The sequence below is a fragment of the Rhamphochromis longiceps genome, linkage group LG22 (genome assembly GCF_057381845.1).
Source record: "Rhamphochromis longiceps isolate RC_006_pf linkage group LG22, R_longiceps_female_GT1.1, whole genome shotgun sequence".
Taxonomy (NCBI): Eukaryota; Metazoa; Chordata; class Actinopteri; order Cichliformes; family Cichlidae; genus Rhamphochromis; species Rhamphochromis longiceps.
In genome coordinates this window covers 33676146-33698090 of record NC_140577.1, presented here as the reverse complement: position 1 = coordinate 33698090, position 21945 = coordinate 33676146, and the positions used below count along the sequence as shown (strand labels likewise).

At 38.7% G+C, this 21945-nt stretch overlaps 1 protein-coding gene across 6 annotated transcripts in view; it reads left to right on the top strand.

The window, feature by feature from the left end:
* phf14 (PHD finger protein 14) overlaps positions 1-21945 on the top strand; it is a 138063-nt gene that overhangs the window by 35781 nt on the left and 80337 nt on the right. For 5 of the 6 annotated variants that reach the window (XM_085396838.1, XM_085396842.1, XM_085396841.1 and 2 more), the window contains exons 12-14: positions 13626-13732; positions 15252-15383; positions 16970-17120. In XM_085396838.1, the coding sequence (XP_085252964.1) occupies positions 13626-13732; positions 15252-15383; positions 16970-17120 (390 nt within the window). The remainder of the gene's footprint in view (positions 1-13625; positions 13733-15251; positions 15384-16969; positions 17121-21945) is intronic. The other variant, XM_085396840.1, reaches the window with a different exon arrangement.

Sequence of the window (21945 nt, the reverse complement as noted above, 5' to 3'; positions counted from 1 at the left end):
CTCTAAAGAAAAAAGGCAGATACCTTACACAGCCATTACTTCAGTGTCTCGATGACATTAAGGCTTGGATGTCTGTTAACTTTTTAAAATTCAATGATAAAAAGACCGAGGTGATGGTTTTTGGTAGCCCCACTGAGACCCCCAATGTGTATGTAGATTCCCTGGCCCAGTATGTTACGTCAAAGTGGACTGTGATCTGAAGTTTAATAATCAAATTAAGGCAGTGGTAAAATCTAGCTTCTTTCACCTCAGGCAGCTGCAAAAATAAACCCAATTCTTTCACAGCAGCACTTTGAGACAGTGATCCACGCCTTTGTTAGCACTCTGCTAGATTACTGTAACGCACTTTATATTGGGGTCAGCGCATCATATATTAGTCATCTACAGAGGGTGCAAAATGCCGCAGCTCGTCTTTTAACTGGCACTCAAAAGTTTGAGCACATTTTCCCTGTTTTAGCTTCGCTTCACTGGCTGCCCATTTCTTTTAGGATTCATTTTAAAATTCTTTTATTTGCTTTTAAAGCCCTCCATGGCCTAGCCCCATTGTATCTCTCTGAGCTGCTACAGCCTTATACACCCACCCGCTCACTCAGGTCAGTGAGTGAGCAGCTGCTCCTGAATGTACCCAGGACTGGGCGTAAATTTAGAGGGGATCGTGCTTTTGCTGTAGCAGCTCAAAAACAGAACTGGCCTGTCTAATCTCTAAAGGAAGCTCGTTCCACAGTTTTGAAGTCACTCTTGAAAACCCACCTCTTTACCCTGGCCTTTGACACCACGTGAGATGTTGGTTTTTATTTTTATTTCAGTTGTTTTTAGGTGATTCGATGCTGTTTTATCTTGTTTTAATATAGGGCTGTTTTAATTTTATGTTTTATGTGTTTTATTTATTTATTTTGCTGTTTCTGTACAGCACTTTGTTCCTGTGCTGGGTATTTTAAAGTGCTTTATAAATAAAATTGGATTGAAATTAGATTTAGAGCATTAAAATCAAAATTAATTTATTTGGCCTATGACAGTTTGCGTAGGATCCACTTTCCAGCAACTATGAATTGGATAAGCAGTTAAGAACATTAGTAGATATAAAATAAATGTTTTTGATTATAATTTGGAAACACAAAAATATTAAAGCTGTAAAAAATACAACAACAAAAAAAAACCTTTCAGCTTTTACGAACAAGCCATTACAACTGCACTCACTGGCTATTTCATTAGCTACACGCCCCTGGTGCTGGTCTATTGGATCAAGACTTGGTTGATGCTGTTTGAAGTGAGTGAACTGACTGTCATGTTCAAAGAACCATTTTGAGATGATTTAAGACTTGGCATCACCTTTTCCTGCTTTTCCTTTTTTTTGTTGGACTATCCTCTGTAAACCATAGAGGTGGTTGTCTGGGAAAATTCCCTTATATCTGAACAACCAGTCATTGAAATGACCTTTGTTCCCTATCCTGACTCTTGGTTTGAATCTCAGTAGGCTGTTTTGACCGTGTCTGCTGAACTGTTGCCATATAATTGGCTGGTTAGACTATAGTGTTCAACAGTCATACCTAATAAAGTGGCCAGTGTAGTTGTAAATACAACTCTTCAACATTTTAATAATCTCTGCAACAGGATTTGATAATTTTCTTTCCTGCACATGATATCAAAGTGAATCTCATAATTTGAAAATATTCCTATGGTCAGTGGGTTTAACTGAGAAAACATACAAACTGAAAGTGATATTTAAATTCCTTGCTGTCTTTCTTTCTCTCGCATCTCATCTGCTGACAACAAGTAATTGTGACAATACTACTACGTGCAACATATACAGCCAGTCTCTAGCCACATAGACATAACGTGATTATCTGAAACAGTGGTGTCCATTTTATTCAAAATTGCAGATCAACATGGTGGCTTCCACACACCAGTGCCTGCCCGGTGTATTTTTACTGGATTAATTCTCAGATTATGAGTGTGCATCAGTTTTGTTGGAAAACATAATTACACACTAATCTATGTATATTTGTAAGTGTCCATGCTGCCTGTCCCTCCACCCAGCAAGGGGACAACGATACCCCATCACCTTTTTAAGGCTGAGGAGTAAAACCTTAAGTTTCCAGCAACTTATGAGGCATTTTAGAAACCTTTTTTTGTAAATGTTCCACGATTACTGTGTCCCCATTAAAAATGAAGACATCTGGACATGCATAATATTTTACAAGACAGCACGATAGTACTACATCTCCATAAATATAGCTTTGTAAAATGAAAGTAGCAAAAATAAATGTGCATTCATAGTGTGCTTCTTTTTCCACTTCTGCTTTGGGCCAGTGTTTTTAGAAGTTTTCTCACCCCACCGCTACCATCATCTTTTGCGTGTCCTTCGGTACGTCCATGAAATTCCTCTGTGGTCTTCCCCTTTTACAGCTCTAGTATCAGCATCCTTTTCCATTATATCCACCATGCCTCTTGTGCACTTGTGCTCCTTTTGTGCTCTTCTCTTCAAACCATCTCAGCCTTGCCTCTCTTTGTCCTCCAAACTGCTCATATCGAGCTGTCTGTCTGATGTCCACTCATTTCCAATTCTTTCTAGTCTAATCACTTCTAATAAAATTCTTAGAAACTTCAGCTCTGCCACTTCCAGGTGGGCCTCCCATATTTCTGTCAGGGCCACGTCTCCAAATCATACATCCAAAACACGTCTCACTAAGTTGTAAACTGTAATATTCTCTTTAGCTGCTATCCTTCTCTCTCCACCTCTCTTGTGGGGCTTTCAGTTGCTTTGTATGGTTGACCCCAGATATTTAAACTCATCTGCTGTCACTGCCTCTGCTCCTTGCATCTTTACTCTTACAACTATCTCCCACTCATTTAAACACATGCATTCTGTCTTTCACTCCTCTTCTCCACAGCACATACCTCCACCTTTCTAGGCTCTTTTCCATCCATGACGTACTGTCAGTACATTTAAAGCTCTAGCTTTCATCACGTTAACTTGCTGCAGCTCAATCTGTCTTTCTAGCGAGTTGCCTACATTATATGTAGGCGATCCTTACTTAGTGTCCAGTTAAGCATGCAGCTGATAAAAAGCCTTTTCCTTTGCTTTTGCCACCCCTCTCTCTGTGGTGTACTAAAAATGAATTACTCAGTAATTAGTATGACTTACAGTGTACTTAAATAGGACAAGAAATACCGAACATATAAAGGCTAATTTAATCATGGAGCCCTGCTCTCAAAATCTGATGTAGATTGTAACACTGTCTGTGAAGCTGGATTTAAGAAAGAACTGCTTAAAGTTAAAAATTGAGAACATGTGTGGCGCTGTCTTCTGTCTGTACGTTACGTCATGTGGTTGGTTGGTTGCAGCTAATAGACTGACATTAGTTTATCTTGGCTAACTACTGACAGAATCGATAACTCTGAGGAAAATAACGACACTAAAACTAAAAATCAGTTTAAGAGGATCGCTCCATGATGTAATTTAGCTTTTTATATGTAGTGCTTCATGTCATGTTTAAGATTTCCTACAGTGCAATTTCTGTCTCTGTTCCTGTAAAACACCTAGATGTTATGCAAGATTAAGTCACCCCAAAAAGAAAAGCGTACTTAATGTAAAATGGGGAAATATTGATTGTTTTTTCTGAAATTACGATAAAATTTATTTAAGTATGACATAATTAAAATTACTTTAGATTAGATTAGATAGAACTTTATTAATCCCTCGGGTGGGTTCCTCTGGGAAATTCGATTTCCAAAAAAGCACAGCACCGACAGAAGTTACAGAGTTACAGAATATTTTATATATATATATATATATATACACACACACACACACACACACACACACACACACACACACACACACACACACACACACACACACATATAAATAAAATATACGAAGGGGATAAATAGAATAAATAGGAATAAAAATAAAAATACAAGTGAATTGCACATTTCAAGTATTGAGTCTATTGCACCGTTGACTATTTACAAAAGTATTGCACAAAAGGTATTGCACAGTGAGGTGAAGAGGCACTACAGCTTAGTTGTTCCCAGTTTATGACTTACAGCGTGCTTAAAGTTATTTGCAGTGCAATGTGTCTTTTCTTGTAAAGTATCTGTAAGTATCCATAAGTACCTCCAAATTACATTTAATTACAGGGTAATTGTGCCCTTAGTTGCTCGTATTATAAAGTCACCCCTGATGCTGAATTGAAGTGGAAGAAAATAGATAGCTGACTGTGTTGCTTGGATAAAAATCACAATATATCAGAAACTCTCTAAGAAGACGCTGAAATGACAGTTGTGCCAAATGTCTGAGATTTGGTTCTTATTAGGTGTACTTGTATGATTAATACTGGTCGCTGAATAGCTTATTCAGCTCTTGTTGTGAAGGAAAAGTTAGCTGGACCCTAGAGCAGTGGATATTGGATAGGTTGATCATACGGTTAACAGACAGCCTTTAGTTCTCATATCCACACCTCTGAAAAGGCTCCAGAGAAACCTCACCACTACTACTCTTCATGTGAAGAAAGTCACAAGTATTAAAATCACATGTGGTTTTAGTTAAACGTTTAGACAATGAAATGAAGAGCTGCGTGTGATCTGCAGTGAAGTAAAGCTAATTTTAGCCTCATCAGTTGCGTACCTTTTATATACTAAACAATATCAAAAGATCAGATCAGAAATTAGAAAATGCCACTAATGCCACTCATTCTTTACATGAATTTATTGAGGAAAATGAATATTACATCACTGTAATGCTGGGATGGTGGAGCCACTCAGGATTCAGGATTTTATGTATATAGTTTAAGCAGCAGGTAAATCCATTAAAAGCTTTATTAGACGTGTGGTCGTGGAGAGTATGAGCTGAGCAGATAAGTTGTCAAATGATGTTAATATGGTGGCGAGGCAGCAGAATGTACAAGAACTTGCAAGAGTGGCAGTGAATCTGCAATGACCACCATAAATCACCAATTATGAACATGCACTGTTTAAGTAGCAACATCAGTCACAGCAGTGAATGCCTTTGTGTCATCTATCTGCCACATTTTCATCTCCTATTTGTCATCCTTCTGTGCATTTGCAGAAATGGATGTCCCCAACTGGGACTGTCATCATTCTTCCACTACACAGTCAGTGCTTTTGTTCTTGACGCCTCTAGAAGTTTAGCACTCCTGGCAACTTCATAAGAAAAACATCAGAAGTCATATTCCAGGAGTGCTATGATTAGCGTTTAGATTAAATTACTTTTTTAAGTTACCCATGTGCAGACCGTAGTTCTGCAATTAAAACAAACTAAAAGTGTTATCAATAGTCTTAGGTCATCTTTACAAATGACGTAACTAAGCATATGGATTTGACGTCTTGTTGTTACTAAGTGCAGTTATTTTCAATCTTTTCAAGATTAAAAAGATGCATACTTGATGTATTACGTGTTTTTCCACTACAATGGTTAAAATGGCTTTATCTTAACCACCAAGTATAAATTGCTGTGACAATAATAAGCTGTGATATTAATGATTGAAGTGGAACAAATATGACCCAAGTGTCCATTTTGCGCTGTGTTTGGATAGGTTACAGTCTGGCAGAAACCCAGATGCCTAAAAGCTTACTGAACTGTTATTTAAATTGTTCAAACTCATTGTTTAAATGTGTACTTTTAAACTTCTTTATCTGTCTGATGAAGCTTGTTAACCAAACTGCTCTATATTGTCAGTGGAGACATTTTCTCGTTCTTACACCCTGGCAGACTTTAGTTTTAGTTAAAGAGATGGCCTCAGCAAGCCCTTGTGCTTTGGTCACCTGCCCCTCCCATCTATCAGGTTTCCCTCTGGAGATGCTCCTTCAGCGATGCAGGCAGAGTGAGAATGCTCAGATTAGAGCTTCCTTGGGGAAAACCTTGTCTGTTTAGTGAGAGACTGAATCCCTGCGAGATAAGTTTTCTAATTAACCTGCGTGGCAGCACTACACCTGAGATGCAGGGGAGGCTTGAATGTATCTGCTGCCGCTTTTCACCTACCATACACAACAGGTTCCCTTTTCCCTTCTCTGCTTTGAGGAAACTTGCAAAGGACTGCTTCAGCTAATATTGTTGAGACCAAACCCTCAGGCAAAAACAAACAGATGTTCAATAAATGCTCACTGTGCTTTCTGTTGCATCAAGTTAGTGGGTAAAATTGTTTAGCTAAAATGCTTCTTCAACTACGATGAAACCTGTTTGTACAAATAGAGCACTTGGTGAGCTGTTATTCACTCTTTGTATTTATTAGTTAGTTTCTGATGTTGGTGCGTATGGACGAACCCAGACTTTAACCTTCTGAGTCTGATCAAAATCACTACCCTTTCAGCTTGTTCGTGGCCAAAAGTGTCCACCAACAGATTAGGTCTGTAATTTTAATAATTTTTTGTTTTTTTTGCCATTTTTTCCCACAAAGCTTTTTAACTAACTCCAGTTCTTTTCATAAATATAAAATAGTTATTACTTAAATTACATTTTTAACCCTTTAAACACCAGTTTGTTTGTCCACTGTACTAGGTGGAAGACAACCTCAAATCTCACAGTTTTATATATTTGCAGTAGGGTTGGGTTTTGATTATCGATTAAAATCGATTCTGGATTGGATAACGTGATATCGATTCATTAAAATCCTGAATCGATTTTTAAATATAAATTTATTTTGTCCAAACCGCCAGAATCTCAGGTTAAACCTCACAAAATTTCTACAACCGCCAAACAGCTAAAACAGTAAATGAGAGCTGGTACACAGATTCTGCACAAAGACGTAAACACAAAACGCGGACCCAACGCATCCGAATCAGTGAGCTGTCGCCTTTCTCACCTGACGGCACATACACACGGACACGCCGTTGGGGCTGAAAGCCGACAGCTCACTGATTTTGAAAAGGTGGCAGGTGCTTTGTGTATCTGCGCTAGATTCTGAAGCTGCAGGTTTTATCTCCCTCCAACCAAAATTGATTGAACCAGCAGAGAAAGTAGATCGAAACTATGATTCACATTTCGCTTCACATAAACATCGTCAGGAATTTCCTCTTACTTTTGCTGTTTTGCTTCCACCATGATAAAATCACACTTCCGACATGTAATTGATTCACATCAACATTGATTATAATGCATTATTTTTGTGCAGGGAGAGCAAAAACATAAAAACTCCCTCTCAGCTTGTTCGTGGCCAAAAATGGCCACCCCTTGTTTACATTTACAAAATGCTATAAAATTAATATATATTAAAAAAAAATAATCCACTTTCATTGACTTAATTTTTTAAATTGGCAGCAGTGTTATTCAGGAAAATTAAAATTTCATTCAAATTCAGAATTTTAACCCTTTAAATGCCAGTTAAATCACATAATTGTAATTATTTACATAGGGATAAAATCATAAAATCTATTTTTTTTTTTTTTTTTTTAAATAATGCATGCAAAATGATTTCTTTTCTAACCATGGTGGAGGTTTGATGCATAGCAATAATTAAAAGTATTAATGAGTTTTATGCATCTTTGTTTTTTGTGCAGTGACAGAAAAACAAAAAAATACAAAAAAATGGGCACCTCCTGTTTACGTTCACAAAATGCTATAAAATTAATATATATTAAAACATTTTTCTACTTTCATTGACTTGATTTTTTTAAATTAACACTGGTCCTAGTCATGAAAACCAAACTATAATTCAAATTCAGAAATTATACCCTTGCATACCAGTCAGATTACGTATTATTACTACGCTTTTGGGTGAAAATAGCAATGTTCAAAGTTCACATTTTTTAGCATATGAATGATGAAACCTCTTTTTTTTTTTTTTTTTTTTTTAATCATCATTGCAGGGCAGTACCAGTAACAGTAACAATTATTTATTTTTACGTTATTTAATTTTTTTGGATGAATGGCCAAAAAGAAAATCACACATGGTGTGCTAGTGGCCAGAAAGGCAATTTAATGACCAAATAACCACAAAAATGATCAAAATTTATATTCCAGTGTGTGTGCTTCTGTATGCATCCTCATTAGCAGCAAGATGTGCTAACCACAGTAGAGTGGTTTTTGTAGGCACACTTTCTAAACCTGAGGGGCTGCTGTTCCTGGAGGTGCACCTTTTGCACCTTCTTCTCATTTTGATGGTGGGGTGTGGGTCACACTCTGGTTCAGACTACTGTGTCTTGATATCAATGGCAGAAATGGTTGAGAATCAGGGACAAGGGTGTCCTGAAATTGTCGAGGTCACCAGCATGTGCCCCCAGCTCTCCCAGGATCACTCTTCATTTGTAGGTTGTAGAGGACTCCCCCACTTCAGTGAAGTTGTTTCCAGTGGGACAAAGGCATTGTATCCCAAGACATCCAGGAGATTGGAGAAAAGAGCCATCAGCCATCAGTTAGTTTTCCTTCTACAACTCAAGGTGCCAGCATCCTCTCTAAGTTATCCAAGCTGTATTTGTGCCTATTGTAGTCCAGGATTGCTTCTTGCTTCCAGGCTTCCTCTAATCCCCATCACTAACTGCTGGTTCCTTGTGCGTTGTGGTCAAAAGAAGCACATTCCTCTGTTGCTTTAGCATGTGGGATATCGCCGTGGTAGTTTTGGTGAAGCCAAAGACAGACAACAAAATCTTCCACTGTTGCAACTGGAGGAGCTGGGGAGGAAGCTCCGGGTTGTTTCCCCTGTGCCAGTTTTCATCTCAAGACTTCCTCTGCCAATGTGACCGAAGGAAAGACGTTGTCCTTGGAGCTCCTCCGTCAGTTGGAGTCTGAACCCCATGCCTTTTTTTACTTCCTGAGAACTTCCAGTGTTGTCATCCAACATGCTATGTATTGCTTTATTCTGGTTAAGGCTCACATCTCCACTTCATCTACAATCCTCACGCCTTCGCCTCCCGTGCAGGTTCGTAAGGGTGCACAGCAGCTAAAAGACTGCCTTTGTTTTAAAAAAAGTCAAAAGTAGATCTCAGGCTGCTAATGCAGGAAACTGCATACAGGGTGAGCCCTGGTTTGATACCAGTAGGTACTGGATTGTAGAGCAGTCTCTCTTCAGTTAGTGGGACCCACACGGTTTTCCGGTTGTAACAAAATAGTTTTATTAAATATTATCTAATAGCAAAAGACCCCCCCCCCCCCCCCCCCCCCAAAGAAAAAACAAAAAACAAACAAACAAAAAAACGAAAAGACAAAAACAAAAACCCCAGAAGAGGATTCCGGCACTAGCTAGTACTCATCATGGTAATGTGGTCAGCCTCTTTGGAGATTGTCCTCTCATCATCTGGAGAGGAAGTTTCTTCATCTTGGGCAGATGTCTTTTCTTCAAGGACAGATGACTGCTGCTGTCCTTGCTCTCTGACCAGATCATATAGACAGTGCTTGTAGCAGTGATGACCTTCTTGCCATATTGCCAGAATAAATGATCTGGAAGTGCTACTGCTGTAAGTAAGCCTGTCTGCACCTGCATAAACTCCAGGACACGTTTATAAATAGTGTTTGTTGTCGTTTGCGCTGCAGCTGCAGCTTTGAACTCTGCAAAATGTCCTTTGATCGGGTTTTCTTTTTTTTGGGAGTTGATATTTTGGGTATGGTATCTTTTCATGAAAAATACAAGAGTAAAAGTGCTTTTAACATGTGCTTCAAAGCTAAGTTTGACTGGGAACCTCAAAGCTCAACAGTCTGCATCGACAGAAATTCACTGCAACCTGTGTAATATTTGATGCGTCATAATTTATTCCAGTCTATCTTGCAAATACATGTTTGTGCTGCAATGTCATGCACAAGCACAAACTATTAGATCCTTAAGATCAAACCTATGTCAAAATTGTGTCATTCTTTTGGTCTGTTGGAGTGTGATAAGCCATCAAAGGCCGCTACTAGAAACTAGGAATATTACATGAGCATCTTCCTTGGGGGGCTCAACCCGGGGTAGCGGTCATGGCCTATTAGGGGCTCTATTGGCTCTTAGGTGATTGTTTCCTCGTGGCTGGGGCGAGGGGAGGGTCTGTGCTGACAGATGTGGGTTACTGACCTGGTAGCCTGGCTGTAAGTAAATCCGTTGGGTATCTTTCTTCACCTTTAGACAATAATTCTGATGGCAAACGGGACAGGCAAAAAAAAAAAAAAAGGAATACTACATTAAATTGCTTGTTTGGCCAAAAATGGGTAAATGATGTAATTTGGTAAAAAAAACTTTAAAAACTACAATTTTCATGTGTTGAGTTTAGAATGAAAGAAAATTTACCTAAATTGTATGATTTAGTACTGTCAATAACAAGGAATCAAAAAAGGTGGTTATAATGGGTTTCAATTGGCCAAAAATGGCCACGATAGAGCCAAGAGGAACAATTTGGTGTATAGTGAATATTATTGACATTATTAAGGAGCTGATGTTGAAAATTGAAAAATCTTTAAAAAAATGTAGAGCTTTGGGAAGTTTCATTCCATTTGCATTAACAGAATGGAAATGGTTGAAAAAAATAAAAGTGAAGTGGCCACAAATGGCCAGGATAGAGCCAAAAGTGTTAATCTGGATTGGACCCACAGTATCCCACCTAAGATTGTGAGACCACTGGGCATTCTGTGGGTTGTCAGGAACAGCAAGCGACACAGGCGGCGGAGGAAGAGGAAACAGAAGCAGGGATGCAGAGCTGGCAGTCATGTCCAGCTGCGAAAGCAGCAGCACAAACCCCCGTTTCCATCAAGCTACCTCACCGATGCCAGATCCCTCTCAAACAACACGGAAGAACTTTAATCAGAGATTTACTATAGCTGTTTTGTCCAGGAGTGTTGTCTATTGATTGAATCCAGGCTCCATCCATAAGTCCCCAATGCCTAAGTGGAGCTACTGCTCCAGACCTTAAAGCTCCGGGACTGCAACAAAGACTTTGGAAGGGGTGGGGGGTTCTGTGATTATATACTCCAGGTCTGTTGACATAACCACAGAATTATAGATGGTAATTGCTTACCAGACTTAAAGGCCATGTCAATTAAATTCAGACCCTATATCTACCTCGTGAACTAATGGTGGCTATAGTTAACATTGTTTACTTTTTCCCCTGATGCTAAGCCCAAAAGGGATCATAAAGCCCAAAAGAGATAAGGAATGTTACTCCAAATTTCTAAACAGCAGAGACTTCAACAAAGTCTGGCTCTAGAGGCCAACCCAACCCAAAGATATTTATTTATTAGGTCCTGCAAATTATCTGAATTTCCCAAGAATATGGTGGAAAATTCTAAAGGAATATTATTTACCTTAAATATACTGATTAAAGCTTTGTTGAGCCATAAGAGTTTAATATTTGGGCTGTCCCAAAATATGTGCCAATACACGACATAACCTCCAACAGTTCAATGTACCTGTGTCAAGATGTACCATTTGCTTTGGAGTTCTGAAAAAACACATCAGACGATGACTTTTGATTCATGGGTTTTCAGTCATCTCAAGATGTATATCTAAATTCGTATGAGCTAAAATTGCTTGGGTTGGTGGGTCTTTCATCATTGAGAGTTCAATGTCTTTCCATTTAGCATGAAATTTTGTTGAACACATATTATTATATAATGTCTCCATAGTCATGTTTCCAGAGAGGAATCACCAGTCTTACTAAAATATCAGATTTGTAAAACAATCCGAGATCTTCGGTCATCATCATATCTCTCCTGAACACCTGAAGCTTCTCAAGTGGATCTCTTCTTGATCTGGGGTGGCTGTAGGTTTTAGCACAGTGTTGTCATCATTTCTCTTGTTGCTTTGGCGCCATCCTTACATAGGTGAGTCCACGACCCCTTCATAAAACACCTCTTTCTTCTGTCATGCTCTCCAAAGAACCTCTTCTTTCATAATTAGTGTTGATGCCGATTGTAGCACTGTCTCGGTCTCTTAGATTCCTCCTTCTGCCTTCTGCCAACCCCACGTTTAATATCCGCATATTGTTCGTTGTTATCTTTTCTGAAGTCACAAAGCTTTTTCAGGATTATTCAGGAGTGTGGGCTCAGCTGTATCCATGCCTGCTGTGGCTAACATTAGCTCAGTTGAATGGCTCAGACCCACATGGCTTTTCTCTGTCAAGTTATGACTCTCATACTTCTTGTGATAACCTTTGTTTCCATTTTCAAAAACAATCTTCAATATTGACAAAAATAGTACCATCAGGGGTCATTTAAACCAAACAAAAAAAAACCTATTGGGAGCTCGTCATTCTGTTGTGGGCGGATTCCTAGAGCAGTTCTGTCTTCACCTTCAGGTTTCTGGGTGCCCATATCTCCGCAAATCTCACTTGGACACCATCACCATGGTAAAGAATGGTGGTATGGAGGGACATGGGACACAAGATCAATTGTGATTAAGAATAACTGATTAAATGCAGAGTGGATTATAAACACATGGAGAGTGAAAAAAGATGATTGAAGAAGAAACAGTGCATCATGGGAAGCCTCCAGCAGCCAGACCTTGTATGTGATGACAAAGGTTTTAAATTCAATATTATTTAGTATTTAGCACCGAGCAAATGAAGAGAAGCCAGTATGGGCAAACTGTGCTCTCTTTCTAGTCCCTGACAGTACTCTTGCTGCAGCATTTTGGATTAACTGAAGGCTTTTTAGGACATCCTGATAATAATGAATTACAGTAGTCGAGCCTAGAAGTAATAAATGCATGAACTAGTTTTTCAGCACTCACTCTGAGACAGGATATTTCTAATTTTAGAGATACTGGAAGAAAGTAAATGGACGAAAGCAGTTCTACATATTTGTTCAGTATGCACAATGAAGGGCACATCCTGCTCAAAATCGCTCACAGTGTAAATAGAAGCAAAGGTATTGCTATCCAGAATAAGCATCTGGTTAGACACAATATTTTTATTTTCTGAATTTAGAAACAGAAAATTAGAGGTCATCTGTCTTTATGCGTTTAGATTTCTGCCACATCCTTTGGTGATCAATGAAGCTATGTATCATCTGCCTAGCAGTGAAAATGTATGCTATCCTATGCACTGAAGGACATGTCCTGGTTCTCAAAGTGTTGCTAGAAGTCTGGGCACAATTTTTCTAACTAGTACAATAAGGGTAGGGTACAATAACCTCAGTTTTATCTGCAATTAGAAGGAGAGAAATTAGAGGTTATCCAAGTCTTTATGTCTTCAAGATATTTCTTGGATTTAACTGAGTGAGGTCTATCATATGGCTTTGTGGAGATACCAGGATATCATCTGTATTACAATGAAAATGTAAGCTCTCCCTTCTAATAATACTGCCTAAGGGAAACCTCTGAAGTATCTGCTTGCAGGACCCACTGCAAACAGATACTTGTTGGGCTACAAGTAGCCCAACTCCTGGAGTTGAAAAACTGGGGGGGGGGGATATGAAAAACCATTTCTGTTTTGGGGGTTGTCTCATTCTTGCCATTCTAGTGCAAATGTTGTTCATTTTCAAAGCATCTGGGAACCCCCTGCTACTTAACTGACTACATCAATATTTCAGAAATTTAACTGACTTGAATACTATGATGAGCTGTGTATTCCTTTTTCAAAGAAAATCTTATTTGTCTTAGTTTTTATAAAATCTACTTCGCAGTGAAGTATAAGTTACTTTTCATGTATATTAAATATTCATCAAACTTTTTGTGTGTGTGTTTCTTTTTTCTATTTTTTGGTAGAAATTAAATACTCCACCAATCTTGAAGGCCCCAAAAGAAAGGAAGCCCAGCAAGAAGGAAGGAGGCACCCAAGGGAAGACATCTAGTCTGCCAGCGATCCTCTACAGGTAAACACACAATAGCTTTGAGTCATGATGGAGCGAGAAAGGCAAAGGTTAATGAAATGGGTAAAATGTTAGGACGAGGATTGTTTTTTATCCGTCATCTTCAGTGCTTTGAAATAGGAGAATTTATCTGAATCTGATACATTTAGCTCAAATAAGTATTTGATACTTGTTCTTGTCATTCTGCCTATGGGCACCGCAGTCATTTTTTATTTTTATTTTTTTTGTTCAGTCTTAAAGCTTTAATTCAAGGAGTTAAGAAAAGCATTGCATTAATTGGTTTGGAATTGGAGCCATTTTCACTCCTTAGCCATAAAAGGCTAATGAGGTATTGTTGTCACCCTGCCAAGTAGGTGAGCAGGCGGGCAGTGTGGACACCCAAGTTTGCCTCATTCTTGAGTTATCGCATTCACAATCTATAATTTTAAAATTAATATCTACTACTAAAGATTTTGTGTGAGTTTGGATTTCAGCGACCTCGACTTTATGATTAAGATGAGAGGTCAGGTTTTCTGAAAATATTGTGATTGTGATAACTCCAGAAGGAAGTTACCTAGAATTTTCAAACTTGTACCATAGGTACAACTGCTAGGAGACTGAGGGGTAAAACTGGCGGCTGCCATTTTTATTTATTCTCAGTCCATATTTTTTTTAGAGGCTAAAAACGCAACAGTTGTCTGACAAGCAATTTCATGGTCAGATGAGATCTGTTCCTTGATTATCCACTGACTGATTATGCAAGAAAAACATCTTAAGCCGCTTCCAAGTGTAAGTTGTTCATTTAGTAGCTGTTCCTTGAAAAACCCAGTTTCAGGTCTGAAGACATGTTAATGCAAGTGAAGACGGACATCATTCTGTTTTAAACCCAAAATCACATTTCTATAAAATACCAAAGATAACAGTCTGACAGACTTCTATAATATAAAACTTCACAGTGATTCCCAAAGAGCTTGAGCTGACAACATGGGATATCTCAGTGTGGATGAAGTGTGCTCATGCAATATTTGAGGAAATTGGAGTAGTGCATGTGGAAGTGATGGGTCTAAAAGCTACCTGTAGCTGATAAACAACGTCTGTGAAAGTCTTTTAAGAAATGGGAAACAAAAACCTGACATAGGACCCGACAGAAGCATCTGGCCCTTCAGCTGATCCATCAGCTGTTTACTGAAGCCTAATAAGAAAAGGTCTCACTTGATGGGTGTCTGTCAAGAAGCCCTTCTTAAGGAAGGGAAATGGGGAAATGAGGTTATACTTCAATAGCATAACTGGACTGAAAATCCGTGGCAACTGGTGTTACGGAGTGATGAATCAAATTGTTTTCAATATGTACAGAGGAGATCAAAAGCGCGATACATCAGTGAGTATCATCTGTAAAACACGGAGGCTCTTTCCCTCTTTCCTGTTGGAATTCATTATACAGTTAGAGAAATTTTGTTATAAAACAAAAATAAAACAAAAAGCAACAACCTTTTCTCATGCTCATTATTTCTCATACTCACTGAAACCTGATGTATTTCTGCAGCTGCGGAATTTGTAAAAAAAACCAGGACCAACATCTGCTTGTACTGTGTGACACATGCAAGCTCTACTACCACCTGGGCTGCCTGGAGCCACCACTAACACGAATGCCCAAGAAGACCAAGAACAGCTATTGGTAAGTTGGGTTTAAGTGGACCCCGAGGCTCTCCCCTAAACACCATGAAAAGTGATCTAATTTGAGCAGCTGACAGCATCCGTTGTTGTGAGTCATATGAGATAAAACTGGCACAAAACAGTCATTAGTGAAAGTCACACATTAACCCCATTTCTCATTTCCTTAAGTGCAATTCAGTTCATTCAATTTTATTTATATAGCACACAACAACAGCTGCCTCAAGCGGCTTTATATTAAAAAGAAGAGTAAAGATCCTACAATAATTCAGAGAAAGCAGAGAGAACCACAATCATATGACCCCCTATGAACAAGCAGTTTGGCCACAGTGGGAAGGTAAAAACTCCCTTTTAACAGGGAGAAACCTCCAGCAGAACCAGGCTCAGGGAGGGGCGGCCATCTGCAGCGACTGGTTGGAGGTGAGGGGAAGACGACAGGACAAAGACAAGCTGTGGAAGAGAGCCGGAGATTTATAATAACCAGAAGCGGCAAATTTACTGAGACTCTTTACTTAAGCAAAAGTACAAAAATCTGTGTTAAAAAATACTAAACTTTTTTTACTCAGTTAAAAGTGAAAAAGTAAATGGTCTGAAAGTAAAAAAGTAAAAAGTAGCTCTTTGAATGACAATTCTACCTATTCTGTTTTTATGCAAAAGTAATTAAATCTTCTGCAGTATTCATATTTTCGTATTTAATTTTTGAATTAATACTAGTACATTAAAATACAAATGTTATTCAAATCCACATTCTAATTTTAATGTACTCATAATGTACTCAGCTTCATTCTATTATGTAGAAAACAATGAGTAAAATAATTTTAAAAAATAGCTATTTTCTGTTGCCTACGTTGTAGAGTGTTAGTTTGTCTCCACATCTGAACAGTCAGGGGTTAAAATGACATTCAGCAGGTGGGAAACTCTAACATCGGTTGTAATGGCTCAGCTTGGAGAAAAGAAGCACCACTCGCAATAATTTTTAATGTGAGCGGGGCAGATTCTTACTGTACAGGCAGATGACCTGCTGCTCTTTTTTGATTTACGCAAATGAATTCAACAAGATGTAAGCAGATGTTTCAGAGCTGTCTCGGCTGATTTCCATTTCCTACACTAACAGGGAACTGTATATTGTGTTTATGCTAGACCAGGGGTAGGCAACCTTTTTGATGACGAGTGCCATCTAAAATTTCCTCAGAAGTCAATGTGCCATATAATTGCATTAGCAATAAATTTAATAACGCTCTATATTAACAGTTGCTGTGCTGAGTGGACAGCTCCTGAAGGGTCGGAATGTGGAAATTTGAGCATTGCTTGAAAAAACTGACAGCTAGCAACGTCCCTCTCACCAGACTAAGTGATTTTTAGCCAATTACAAGTTGAATCTGGTAGTTGGGCTTGTTAGCTAAGATACCATCATTAAGAAGCGGCACAACTAATGTGTCTATGTGAGCTAATTTGCGATGTGCACCGCATTGTCTGTTTGTAAACACAATCAACTAATCGTTACATTAAAGACTGAAGATTTAGGTGTATGATTAAAAAAGAAAAAAATTAATTCAATTAAATGAGTCAAGTCGTTTTCAATTTCCTTAGGCAATGCTCTGAGTGTGACCAAGCCAGCAGCGATGAAGCTGATATTGCCATGGAGACGTTACCAGATGGCACCAAGAGGTCCAGGAGGCAGATCAAAGGACCGATCAAATTCATCCCACAGGAGATGTCACCAGAGCCCAAGAAACATCAAGTAAGAGGCACTGTGTGTACTGACACACTGGAACCAGCTCAAATTAGCTAAAATGTGCAAAAGGTTTGCATGCTCTATTGTTCCTCCACTCTAATTACAGTGTATCTCATGTTGTCACTGGCTAACTGACACATTCATATTGATTACAAATAATTAACTTGCGTTCCCATTAGTTCCCTCTTCTTCTAAGGTTATCAGTACGTTGCACACGGTGATCTCACGCATGCAATATAAACAGTGTTACTGCATACAAAAAACACACAGGCGTTCTGGTGGAACTCAAAATAATAAAAGAGAAGAAAATGAACTTGAATCAAAAAGTTGTTCCTTTTTGATTCACTGTGTTTGATGAGAAACAAGAGTAGGAAGGTACAAACCCAGTTTGAACAGACTAAACAGATGGGCTCCATAGAGACATGTTTTAAAAGCAGTAGGTCTGTGCTGTTACTCATTAAAATCCTCAGTCTCAGTAATTCTGATCTCTAGCAAAGATAACATTGTTTATGTGTATAGGTTTTGTGGTTATAAATAGGAATTTAAAAACCAGCATGTCGGCTCAGAAGTACAGTGAGTAATCCAAAGAAACAGAATGTTAAACACTTTTGACTATGTTGCTCAGTTCATTTATTGTTTTTTTTTAAGCTAAAAGATGGCATATTTATTGACTTTCTGCAACCCGTCACTTGGTCTACTTTTTTTTTTTTTAAGGTTTCATCTTTCTGGTTCCAGATGGTGTTGATGCTAAAGTAAAAAGTTAAGCCCCTTGTGATTAAAGCTGGACACTAGTCTGTACATTTCTAATCAAATAGAAATATCAGATTAGATATGACCACATTTGGCACAGTTATTATCAGTGTACATATTTATTTATATATGTATATGTATGTATATACATATGATGTTGTTTTTTTTTTTTGTTTTGTGTGTGTGTGTGTGTGTGTGTGTGTGTGTGTGTGTGTGTGTGCGCGTGCTTTGTATCCAGGCCTCTAAGGCAAACGTATTTTTGCCCACATGGTGATAGTTTTTTTGTTGTTGTTTTTTTCCCTTTTACTTCTATTTTCCAAATTAAACAGTCAAACAACAGGTAACATGCACAGAAAAGGAAGAAACGAGATTTTGGGATAAAATCAACGAAATCATATACAGTATTCCCTGTCTGCAAAAAAAAAAAAAAAAGATAATTAAAAAAATTGTGTGATCATCAAGGTTTTGCAGTCTGCTTCACTAGCTAACTATATATAACTACAGCGGTCCCTCGTTATCGCGGTAGTTATGTTCTAACAATAACCTGCGATAAGTGATCCGCAAAGTAGCCGACTTTATTTTTTACAATTATTATAGATGTTTTAAGGCTGTAAAACCCCTCACTACACACTTTATACACTTTTCTCAGACAGGCAGGAACATTTTCACACTTTTCTCTCTTGTTTAAACACTCTCTAAGTTCAAACCTCGTAGAAAAATAAATGCAGTACTATAGAATCAAGCCAAAGGCACCCACTCGACGTTTTGTCGACATTGTTGTGTTTGTTGGGGAGAAAACTTACAAACATACAGTACAGCACTTTAGAGTCAAACTGACAAACTGATAGCCATTGAAGCATTTATATCACAAAATAGTGCATTTTCTGTAAATTCTGTGAATCTCGGGCCGCCATTTTCTTTGTGAGTATTTATTACACGGCGTGCTGCGGGGAAAAGCCTGTTCTAACGTTTGAGTCTAAGGTTTATTTGGAGCACCTGGCAGCTCTTTTTTCCTTCTCATCAGTAAACTCTCTTCATACTCTTTCACATGATTTTTGTATCGGTGGTAGAAGAGATTTGCTGTGTTTGAGTCTGAGGTGGGGACCGGTTTGCAGCATAATTGCATAGTACAGTTTTATCTGGTCTGTGTCAGACTTTTCATAACCAAACCATTTCCATGCTACAGAGGTAGCCCCTCGTTTTTTGACTGCCATATGGAAAAGATATATATAAATCTTATAAAGTTTGTATCTGTCTTGTGTGAAACTTGTATGAAAAGCATACAAGAGTGGAAAAAAAGATATGATCCCTAGAAAAAGTATATAAATGAAACTAGTATGTTTTGAAAACTTACTAAAACAATATATGAAAGTGGCCACTTTCATGACTAAATCATATAAGCCTTATATGGTTCACTCCTCTCTTCTTCCTGCTTCTAGAAGATGTGAAAGTGTGTGAAAACTCTCTCTTTTTTTTTTTTTAAGTTTTTTGATAGCTATCTTTAAAAAAAAAAAAAGAAACTGCATTTATTATCACAGACCTCAAAATGAACACAAATAGCATAATCCAAAACCTTGCAGCCAACAAATGAGGTTCCCAGTTTTAAGTGAGAAAAGAGAAAAAAATAAAAAAACAAAGCTTGGAGGCAGATTCAGAAGCATCAGTATTTATGGTTAAAACAAGAAGAGAAGAATATGGCTAAAATGTCATTCTACTATAATGTTCAAACAAAATCAGAGTGACAGTATGGGAATCCAAATAAAAGTTAGGGGGCATAGTCAAATTAGAGAATGGAAAAGATGCAAATGCAAAGTTTTGACCCCTGAGATTTAGCCTAATAAGATTCGCGTGTATCACCTTTGGCACAAGGGCCCAGTGTGCTCACTCTATTCCCAGGTCACACTCTTGGTTCAGCTTAGTGTTTTCAAGCCAGTTCCAACTTCATCAGATTTTTTTAATAAAAGCGACAGTGGAGGTGCCTTCTGCACCCTCTGGAATACCATCAATTCTAATAATATTACATCAGTAGCATCCTTCAAGGTAAGACGCTTCGTTCATGTCCTCATCTATTTCTCCAGTGCATTTCTCAGTTGTTCCGATGATGCACAGTTTCTTGTATTTTTCCAGTTTAACTCTGCTGTTAGTTCAGTTCAAAAGAGCGACATCCCTGATGTCATGGCTTCCTTCACCGCTTCTCGAATTGTTAGTAATTGTTTTTTCTCTAGTCAATATGTGATCTAGAGGTTCTCACTTGGAATTCAAGAAAATTTTTCATTGGGTTCTTCCAGCTGAGTCAGTAACACAGAGTGGTGAGAAGAGCCTGAAGTCTATCTATGAAATGGGAGTATGTTAGAACTAGAAATGGCACGATATGACTTTTTTTATGTCCGATACCGATATCATAAATTTGGATATCGGCCGATACCGATATGAATCCGATATAGTGTTTTTTAATCAATAAAAATGTTTTTTTTTAATATCTTGCTGCATTTTGTATAAGTTCATACTCAAGTTTAAAAACAACAACAACAAAAAAAACCAAAACACTAAAGCTATTCTGTTATACCTTTATGCAAAACATACACTGCACCCAAAATATTTCATAGTTCAGCAAAACTGATCAATCTAATAAACTTAAACCTGCTCCATCCTCCCTATTCTGGTACAGTGGGGCAAAAAAGTATTTAGTCAACCACCGATTGTGCAAGTTCCCCCACTTAAAATGATGACAGAGGTCAGTAATTTGCACCAGAGGTACACTTCAACTGTGAGAGACAGAATGTGAAAAAAAAATCCATGAATTCACATGGTAGGATTTGTAAAGAATTTATTCGTAAATTAGGGTGGAAAATAAGTATTTGGTCACCTCAAACAAGGAAAATCTCTGGCTCTCACAGACCTGTAACGTCGTCTGTAAGAAGCTTTTCTGTCCCCCACTCGTTACCTGTATGAATGGTACCTGTTTGAACTCATCATCTGTATAAAAGACACCTGTCCACAGCCTCAAACAGTCAGACTCCAAACTCCGCCATGGCCAAGACCAAAGAGCTTTCGAAGGACAACCAGGAAAAGTATTGTAGACCTGCACCAGACTGGGAAGAGTGAATCTACAATAGGCAAGCAGCTTGGTGTGAAAAAATCAACTGTGGGAGCAATCATCAGAAAATGGAAGACATACAAGACCACTGATAATCTCCCTCGATCTGGGGCTCCACGCAAGATCTCATCCCGTGGGGTCAAAATGATCATGAGAACGGTGAGCAAAGATCCCAGAACCACACGGGGGGACCTGGTGAATGACCTGCAGAGAGCTGGGACCAAAGTAACAAAGGTCACCATCAGTAACACACTACAACGGCAGGGAATCAAATCCCGCAGTGCCAGACGTGTTCCGCTGCTGAAGCCAGTGCATGTCCAGGCCCGTCTGAAGTTTGCCAGAGAGCACATGGATGATACAGCAGAGGATTGGGAGAATGTCATGTGGTCAGATGAAACCAAAGTAAAACTTTTTGGTATAAACTCAACTCGTCGTGTTTGGAGGAAGAAGAATACTGAGTTGCATCCCAAGAACACCATACCTACTGTGAAGCATGGGGGTGGAAACATCATGCTATGGGGCTGTTTTTCTGCCAAGGGGACAGGACGACTGATCCGTGTTAAGGACAGAATGAATGGGGCCATGTATCGTGAGATTTTGAGCCAAAACCTCCTTCCATCAGTGAGAACTTTGAAGATGAAACGAGGCTGGGTCTTCCAACATGACAATGATCCAAAACACACCGCCCGGGCAACAAAGGAGTGGCTCCGTAAGAAGCATTTGAAAGTCCCGGAGTGGCCTAGCCAGTCTCCAGACCTCAACCCCATAGAAAATCTGTGGCGGGAGTTGAAAGTCCGTGTTGCTCGGCGACAGCCCCAAAACATCACTGCTCTCGAGAAGATCTGCATGGAGGAATGGGCCAAAATACCAGCTACTGTGTGTGCAAACCTGGTAAAGACCTATAGTAAACGTTTGACCTCTGTTATTGCCAACAAAGGTTATGTTACAAAGTATTGAGTTGTATTTTTGTTATTGACCAAATAC